Source organism: Ammodytes marinus (assembly GCF_949987685.1).
Source record: "Ammodytes marinus genome assembly, chromosome: 6".
Taxonomy (NCBI): domain Eukaryota; kingdom Metazoa; phylum Chordata; class Actinopteri; order Uranoscopiformes; family Ammodytidae; genus Ammodytes; species Ammodytes marinus.
In genome coordinates, this window is record NC_137235.1 from 3,722,088 (window position 1) to 3,731,825 (window position 9,738).

Below are 9,738 nucleotides of genomic sequence, written 5' to 3' on the forward strand. Positions count from 1 at the left end.
GAGCAAAAATGAGATATTACATTGGCTAAGAGCAAAAATAGTGAAGGCAAGGCAAGGCAAATGTATTTCTATAGCACAATTCAGACACAAGGCCATTCAAAGTGCTTTACAGGGGGCAAGATTAAAATACATCAAGTATAAAATAAACACATTAGAAAAGCGAATAAGAAATAAAACATTTGAATAAATGAAATAAAACATTTAAATTGAATAAAAATGACAGGTTAAAAGGGAAACAGAAACGTGAAGACTTCTTATGATGAACATATGCGGACCAAATAACCAATGGAGAGTGAGTGAGAGAGAAAGAGTGAGAGAGACAGAGAAATAGGAGATAGGTCTACAGCAGTAACAACATGTCTCCGTGTAACTGATCCCAGTGCAGGATGTTGTAGATTTGATTGTAGGTTTTTTTTTTTCGTGTCTTTGACCTCAACGGAAGAAGCTGATTGGCTGCGGTCGGTCGGTCGGCCGGCCGGCGCTCCAATGCAGCAAAGTGAGTCAGCAGGTTTGGCTATATTGTACCCAGGAGAAATGGGCCTCTATACACACACACACACACACACACACACACACACACACACACATACACAAGCACACACACACACACACACACACACACACACTCACTCACTCACTCACTCACTCACTCACTCACTCACTCACTCACTCACTCACTCACTCACTCACTCACTCACTCACTCACTCACTCACTCGCTCACTCTCTCTCTCTCTCTTACTCACTCTCTCTCTGTCTCTCTCATTCTCTCTCTCTCTCACACACACTCTCTCTCTTTCTCTGTCTCTCTCACTCTCTCTCGCTCACTCTCTCTCTCTGTCTCTGTCTCTCACGCTCTCACTCTCACACACACTCTCCACTGTCGTCCTGTTACATTAGCCAATGAGATGAGGTAGAATAGCACCCCTCCCTCCTGCCTGCCATAGGACATTAAATTACAGTATTTAGGATATTTTTTTAATGATTATTGATTTGTCATTTCCCAAGTTATAATTTGTGTCTTTGTACGATGGAAAACCCACAAAAACTGTTGAGATGTGCAACCTCCAATCAAACACATACTGCTCTTTAAAGCTGGGGTGGAGGATTTGGGGAGAAAATGGCAGTTGGGATAGAGATTCGAATCCAAATACCTCAACCGCTCCACTTGTTCTCTTTGGTCCCTCCCCTATGGTCCCTCCCTGACACGCTCTACACACCAACAACGTCGTGCCAAAGTGAATGGACAGTCCCAACAGCCAATAAGAACAGAGAATCGGAGCCTCTCGCTCTGATTGGTCAATGTGTACGGCTCTTGTTAATTTTGACCAAACATGAAATCACATACCCCAGCTTTAATGCAGAACAACCAAAATAGGGAGCGTATCAATTTACCCAGAGCAAAATGGGATTATATATAGGGAAAAAAAACTAGTCCACATATCCAAATGCCCAAAGTTACACTTTCTTTGCTAACTTGCAGGTGAACTGAAAAAGGCATCCTATTTAAATACACAGATGTTGAGGGTTTTCATTTTCCTTCTTCATAATTCTGTCAGTCTGCCCCATGGAAGCTGTGGCTACTATGGTAGTTTACCACCACCAGTATGACTGTGTGTGAATGAATGGAACCTGGAACCCTGTAAAGCGCTTTGAGTGCCTTGAAAAGCGCTATATAAAATCCAATCCATAAGATAAGTCAACAGAAAGGTTTATAGAGATGAGTCAATCGGGCAAAGTTAACACATCAGGAAGGTATAATGAAGATCAAGTCAGTGTGGTTTACTTTACAAACTGTATTTTATCCAAAAAAACATACATGACATTGATAAAACGTCCTATTTTGTTCTATATAAATTATTTTAGGATTAGGGAACATTGGGATGAATGACCCGCCAAAATAAAATATTTCAAGCGATACAGGCAGGAACCTAAATGAAATAGATTAATTGTGACAAGCTTTTCATTAAAAGGCCAATAACAGCTTCATCATCTGCATTTCCCCTTCCCATATACCCCCGCCCCATCCCTTTCTCTCTCTCACACACACACACACACACACACCTCCTCTGTGCTGCAGTGGCACAAATCTTATCCTGCAAATGTAGTCAGAGGAGCCAGGCCCGCCCATCCCGTGCCCTTCACACTGCGCAGACCAAAAAAAGAAAAAAAAAACTCCAGGTTGAGGGACACAGTTAGAACACTCTGTCCCTGCGTTCCAATACCCATACTTCCACACTATTCAGTATGCCAGAAAAAGATTTAGGATGTCCCAAATACATGCATGTCAATTGCAGTATGCCAAAAAATGACTCCCAGAAAACAGCCATTAATGTAAAATCCCCATCATAATTTTTTTTTTTTTATTATTCAAAAAAATATTTATCTAGAATAAGTTAATTAATTGTAATATAACAGGTGATGAAGCCAGAGATACACCAGTCTAAATATAACGCAGTGCAGTATATTTTTCAAAACTGAAACAGGGCAAAGAAGTTGTCAAATGTTTTGCTTTTCAAAGAAAACAGAACGTTCATTCATTTTATTTAGGCTGCAACAATTCAGAAAGATTTTCGTTAAAAATTGTGTGTGGTTTTTTTTGTGGGAGAAAATATAAAAACCTACTGACTCTTAGGATGTGTTCAAAAAAGCCCTACTAACGTCCTCCCTCCTACATTCTCAACATGTATATACTACATACTGTCTACTTAACGATCGATTGTGTAAGCGAGGTTCGTCGGACTGTTTACACTGAAGTATACAGATTATTATACTGCTTCCATGATGTTTTAAAGGAAGCAATGCATTGTGGGACGGTTGAGTATGAAAAGTAACCTGTCGATCCATACACAAAATCTTCCCGGAAGTTAGTTCTCATCCGGGCATTTCTCGCCTACCCAAACTCGCATACACAGCCGTCACATACTCAAATTGACGTCAAAATGAGTATGAGTAGGACGTTAGTGGGGCTTTCCGAACACAGCCTTATTTCACCCCACACTATCTTGCAGGGCCAATCTATACACACATTGCATTCATTGTTTTCAGTATTGCTCTCATACAGAAAGTGGCCAGCAGCAGCGTGAAGATGTTGTATTTGTAAGATCAATGTTAGCAAAGCTTGGCATAAAAGACAATCTATATATGTACAAAGGTGTTCTTCCATTGCTATTTTTGTGTTCGAATCAAAACACATCGAACATATTTTAAACCTGCAACAGCACTGACAATAGTGATAAAAAAGCACTCACAATATTTTGATCGTGAGGTCAATTTTCATTATAAGTGACTTGAAAAAAGCAATGTAGCTTGTTCTCTAAAATAAACTTCTATAAGCTGTTAAAGGTGCTACGAGGAACTTTTAAATATTTCTGAAACAGTCTCATTTTCTCTCTGATGATCATAAATTACATGTAACAGCAAACGAGACCTTCAGTGCAAAGAATGCTATTTTTTTATTTATTTTTATTAATGCCTTTGTCATGGGTATATACGCTCACCCAGAAACAACAGCTGGCGTAGTAAAAACACTACCGCTTTTGTCCAAAGGGGTTGCGAGAATTAACTAAAACTGAAAGTTCCTCGGAGAACCTTTATCAAGCGTAAATCAAGCAACCCCTTTCAAATTAAAAGCCCGAAAAATATAGCAGACAGTTTTATTTTATGTCCCAGTGCAGTATGTACAACAACAGCAACAAACATCTTTGGCGTCTTGCATCCATTTCTTTAGGACCGTTCGTTCCTTTACTTCCAGTGAAGAAGGTATCATACAGTGGTGTATAAAAACTAGCATTTTTTATAATTCTTTTAACAAATCTTTCACTTTCCAAGTCTTTCGTTTATATTCGAGCATCAGTGTCGGAAATCCCGTCAAGGTGAGAAGCTATACGGTTTAATGCAAAGTGCCAAAAGCTGCCCCTAACCCCTAACACCCCTGTATTTTAATGAAATGGTTTCTTCCATCCACATTCCTGGTGAAGGGTCCACTGCATTATGGCCAACATGGGGGTGTGTGTGGAGTGGGTTTGTCATCAGATAAAACTCTGATAGCAGCCACATATCGTCTTTACAAACATCTTAAAGAACCATCATAATTATGATGGAGAGTTCAGGTCTGTATAACACACGCACACACATACACGCACACACTCACACAAACGCATACACTGACGCACGCATACACTGACGCACACACACACACGCATGCACACGCACGCAAATGTACACTAACGCACTCATGCACGCACACATACACACACGCACACACACATGCACACACACACACACACACACACACACACACACACACGCACACACATACACTCACACACACACACACTCACGCACACACACACACACACTCATGCACACACACACACACAGTCACACACACACCCACTCACGCAGACACACACACTGCTAGGTCTTCACCAGCGGCTGCTCTGAAATGTCCTCTGGAGTTTTCTCTCCTTCGCGGGATTTTTTCCTCTTCTTGTGGCCTGAGCAGACAGAGGAGAATGCGTCACATACAGTTGGTGTTTTACTTTTCAAAATAAAATAACTTGACTTACAGGGGACTGGTTGACATTTTTTTTTTCAAGATAATTTTTTCAAGCTTTATTAGATAGTACAGAGTTGAAATGGGGAGACAGAGAGAGACAGAGAGAGAGAAAGAGGGGGGATGACATGCAGTAAAGGTCCACGGGTCGGATTCGAACCCGCGACCACTGCAACGAAGGCCGGAGCCGATATGGTACGCGCTCTATCCACTACGCCACCGGAGCGCCCAAACATTTGAATGATAATACCAAGATCACACGATTATTAGACGATCCTAGAATCCAAAATTTTTGGCGTGGAATGTCAATCATAAGCAATGGCTGTTTGTTTACACATCAGATCCCAGTTTTATGAATGGAAATAAAGGTAGAACCAGTCACTGCTTCATCAAAATAAATAAATAAATAAATATCCTTTGCACTACTTAGTATTTAGGATGTATCTAATGTAAATATTGTTTAGGTCATTTTTATCTTATTCTACTCTATATATATTTTTAAAAATGTTATCGTTCCTATTGCACTGTGGGTCAGTGATATGCCTTTAAGTCGAAAATGAAGGAAATTGAGCTAGACTCTCTAAGATGTCAGTGTTTTTAATAGTTTTTTTTCTCCTGGTTACAGAAATGGGTCTATTTAGGATTGTTGCAGTGTGAATTGATTTGCTTAATTTTTTAGTGCTATCTTAATTTTGTCCCTGTGTGTTTGTCTGTAACTGTTTGTCTGTAACTTGTGGTTCATTGTGCTGCTGCCTGTCTTGGCCAGGTCACCTTTGAAAAAGAGATTTTTAATCTCAATAGGTTTTTTTTCCTGGTTAAATAAAAAAATAATCGCCATTTTGATTCTGATGTTTGTATGTCTTGCATATATCAGATCTGACAATAAAAATCTTTGACTTGACTTATCACGTATGAAACCATTCGATAGTCGTATTTCAGCACCAAACAGCATGTCACGGCAATACACACAGGTTTGTATTTATTATTATCACCAATATTATTATTATTGGCTTATAATGGCTTCCTCGAATAGCTAAAATATGAAGTACATGGAAAGAGCGTTATAAAATAGTGGTATGTTCCTTTAAGAAACAACAGGAGAATACCAAGTGCAAATTGGGCACACTTATGTAAGTTTAAGTAGGAGGCAGATTTTGGAGAGGAAGCTGTGTGTGCGTGTGAGTGTGTGTGTGTGTGTGTGTGTGACTGAGTGAGTGTGTGTGTGTGTGTGACTGAGTGAGTGTGTGTCTGTGTGTGTGTGTGTGCATGCGTTTGCGGTTCTCTGTGTCTTGTGTTTAGTATGGCGGTTTTGTTTGTATGTGAATGAATGCCAAGTAGGGAAACCGAGAGAAATGCATTGAAAAGGTTGGTGTGAGTGTGAGTTTGTTTGTGTGTGTGTGTGTGTGTGTGTGTGTCTGTGTGTGTGTGTGTGTGTGTGTGTGTGTGACTGACTGAGTTTGAGCAGGAGTTTCTTGCCGAGTGTGTCCTCCGATCCGCTCAGAGACAAGCTGCTGATGAAAGGAGACGTGTCTGTTTCTATGGGAACGGAGGCCTCATCTGAGAGAGAGAGAGAGAGAGGGAGAGAGGGAGGGAGAGAGAGAGGGAGGGGCAGGGAGAGAGAGAGAGAGAGAGGGAGAGAGAGGGGGGAGAGAGGGGAAGAGAGAGAGAGGGAGTGAGAGAGAGAGAGGGAGAGAGAGAGGGGGGAGAGAGAGAGAGGGAGAGAGAGAGAGGGAGAGAGAGGGGGGGAGGGATAGAGGGAGAGAGAGAGGGAGAGAGAAGGGGGGAGAGAGAGGGAGAGAGAGGGAGAGGGGAGGGAGACAGAGAGATAGATTAAAATCTCCTGTATGACTCACGAAAGTTTATGAACAAGGTAAAATTGAAATCGTCATACTGTATTATCCAACTTTTGGCAAGTTGTAGCTTTAAGGAAATATTTGGATGTAAAAATGTTGAATTGCTTTTATCAGGAAGTAAGGATACAATGGGGTACGGTCACTGGGTTGCAGGGTCGGTGGTTCGATCCCCCGTCCCCCCGCCACATGTCCAAGTGTCCCTGGGCAAAGAGACACTGAACCCTAAATGTCTCCCGGTAGTTAGCTTGCACCCTGCGTGGTATCTGCTGCTATCGGTGTATGAATGTGTGTGTGAATGGGTGGATGTGTACAAAACAATGTAAAGCGCTCCGAGTCTGGGATAAACCAGGGAAAAGTGCTATGTAAGTGGAGTCCATTTACCATTAATGTACCATCAACTAGGGCCACTGTGAAAGAAAGCATTAAGATAAGCTGTTTGCATTAGACAGAGAGTGTGTGTGTGTGTGTGTGTGTGTGTGTGTGTGTGTGTGTGTGTGTGTGTGTGTGTGTGTGTGTGTGTGTGTGTGTGTGTGTGTGTGTGTGTGTGCGTGCGTTTGCATTAGACAGAGTGAGTGAGTGTTGGTACCGGTGTGTGTGTGAGGGTCCACTCTGTCCTCTCTGATGTACGGGATCCCATCCATCCTGAGGAACGCACAGTCACTGGGACTCCTCTGGCCGTCAGACTTACTGCCTGCAACACACACACAGACACAGACACACACACACACACACACACACACACACACACACACACACACACACAACCACACAACCGTGACGAGATATTCACTGATTTTGAAAACAAGTGATTTTGAAAAGAAGCATTCTCCAGAATTACTGACTCCACCATTAATTTCAAAGGCACAAACTCTTCTGAGTCGAGGATATACTTACGGACGATGCGGTTCTTCTCGTTGAGCAGTGAGGTGCTCTGTGGGACACTGGCCTGCTGTCTGGTGCGGGCTGACTGGGGCCGGCCGGTCTCCCTGGGAGGGGGCATGAGGTAGGAGGTGGAGGAACTAGTGTGCTGTGGAGGGGGCATGAGGTAGGAGGTTGTGGTACTAGTGGTGGGGGCCTGGTGCTGCTGTTGTGGGGGCCTCAGGAGCGAGGCTGAGGGCTCCGTGGCGGCTGCAGGCTCAGGCTCCGGCGTCCCACCGCTGCGGTCCTCTGTCAGTCGGGCGTCCGGGTCGGGCGTCTGGGGGGAGGTGTCCATCCGAGAGGCCGTCACTGCGTTCTGGTAGTGGCTCCGAGTGATCTGACAGATAGCAACAGAAAGGCATTGTGGGTATTATTACATCATACTTAGCGAGAGGTTAGTTTGATTAATAGGTGAAAGGTTCGGCTTCTGGGAGAGTCCAGTGTTAATATGAAGGATATAAGAGGGAAGATTGAAAAGGTATTAAAGGAATACTTCACCCATACGGAACCGGAATTATAAAATCGCTATTATAATATAACAAATTAGGTCTTTCTTCCCTCAGTCTTCCCTTGGCCCAGCTGTCCTGTTAATCCTAAACCTACTGTACATTTTACCATGTGTGATGTAACACATGGGAAAATGTAGAGTTAGACAGTGAGACCATAAAACACTCTTTCTGCCTTTTCTCAGGCTAGGATGAACCGATTTCTAAAATGTTTGCACCTTTATACTACATAGGATCTCAAGAGTTCAATACACCTTCATATTTCCACCGGTTAAGTAGGGCTTTAACATTTCCATCCCAATGTCGTTTGTTGTTTGAGAATCTTTCGGAAAATGTAATAAGAAAAATCGTATAGTATATATAATGCGAATACTCTCATTGATCGCTAGGAAAACTATATAACTGTAAACTGGGGGAAAGCACTTTCTATGACAAGAAGAAGTCAATGGACCCAAGAGACAAAGATGGACCAGTTTGGTTGTATCTGAACACATAGGTCATCAGAATCAGATGCCATTGAAAAAGAATGTAAAGCCCTCTGTGAAGGAATGCTATATGTTTGACGCTCAATGTTAATCATATCACAACTTTAATAAAGTAAAAAAACAACAAAAAAACAACCACATAAAGTTTAAAAAAAAGGAAAAAATCCATAAACGACATCATGTGCACGCTCCAGTGGTGTAGTGGATAGAGCGCGTACCATATTGGCTCCGGCCTTCGTTGCAGTGGTCACGGGTTCAAATCTGACCCGTGGACCTTTACTGCAGGTCACCCCCCCCCCCCCCCCCCTCTCTCTCTCTCTCTCTCTGTCTCCCCATTTCAATTCTTTACTATCTAATAAAGCTTGAAAATGCCAAAAAAATGACGTAAAAAATTAAAATGTGCCGTCCTTGTGTTACCTTGATGACCTGTAGGTGTGTGAGCATTCTGACAGAGTAGTCGGGCAGGTAGACGTTCCCCCCTCCGTTCAGCTGACTCATGCTGCCTCCGTACAGCAGCGGCTCAGAGCGCTCCAGACCACTGCTACGAGACGGGGACCTGTGCACTGAAGACAGGGGAACACACACTTTAGGCCAAGGGAAACAAGTAAGTAAAATGTATTTATAAAGGCACATTTATAACAGTTTAGGTAAGAAATGAAGAGTAAAATAACAATAGCAATATTTAAAAAAAATTAAAATAGAAGACCTAGGTGGGACTCTGCAAGTGAATAGGGTTAAAAAAATGTACTTATAGATATCATCATGAACATTATGAAATCGTGTGTGTGTGTGTGTGTGTGTGTGTGTGTGTGTGTGTGTGTGTGTGTGTGTGTGTGTGTGTGTGTGTGTGTGTGTGTGTGTGTGTGTGTGTGTGTGTGTGTGTGTGTGTGTGTGTGTGTGTACTTGTACCTGATGGCATGATAGCAGGAACCCCAAAGTAAGAGAAGGCCCCATTCTCAAACTTCAACGCCTCTTTACCAAACTCCACCTCCACTCGCCCCTGAAGAAAAACAACAGAACACACCTCACACAGTAAATACTCAAATAAAAGATACTATATATCAAAACATTCAATCAAAATGTTGTGGGGCGACTAAAGGACTATACCTGCATGTCCTTATAGATAGAAGCCCCAGTGCAAATGTCTAAAACGTAAGAGCCTGGTTCTGTTTTGCTAACACAACTGTAGATAGATAGATAGATAGATAGATAGACAGACAGACAGACAGACAGACAGACAGACAGACAGACAGACAGACAGACAGACAGACAGATAGATAGATAGATAGATAGATAGATAGACAGACAGACAGACAGACAGACAGACAGACAGACAGACAGACAGACAGACAGACAGACAGACAGACAGACAGACAGACAGACAGACAGACAGATAGATAGATAGATAGATAGATAGATA

The 9,738-nt window shown here is 42.4% G+C and overlaps 1 protein-coding gene across 1 annotated transcript in view; it reads right to left on the reverse strand.

The window, feature by feature from the left end:
• Nucleotides 1-4,417: 4,417 nt before the first annotated feature.
• The window catches only part of LOC307252249 (metal transporter CNNM4-like), a gene marked incomplete at both ends in the record, with an annotated part of 19,688 nt that continues 14,367 nt past the window's right edge, over nt 4,418-9,738 (reverse strand). Inside the window, 6 exons of the mRNA XM_080029887.1 lie at nt 4,418-4,497; nt 6,009-6,113; nt 6,996-7,096; nt 7,300-7,664; nt 8,736-8,881; nt 9,228-9,318. Of these exons, the coding sequence (XP_079886013.1) occupies nt 4,418-4,497; nt 6,009-6,113; nt 6,996-7,096; nt 7,300-7,664; nt 8,736-8,881; nt 9,228-9,318 (888 nt within the window). The remainder of the gene's footprint in view (nt 4,498-6,008; nt 6,114-6,995; nt 7,097-7,299; nt 7,665-8,735; nt 8,882-9,227; nt 9,319-9,738) is intronic.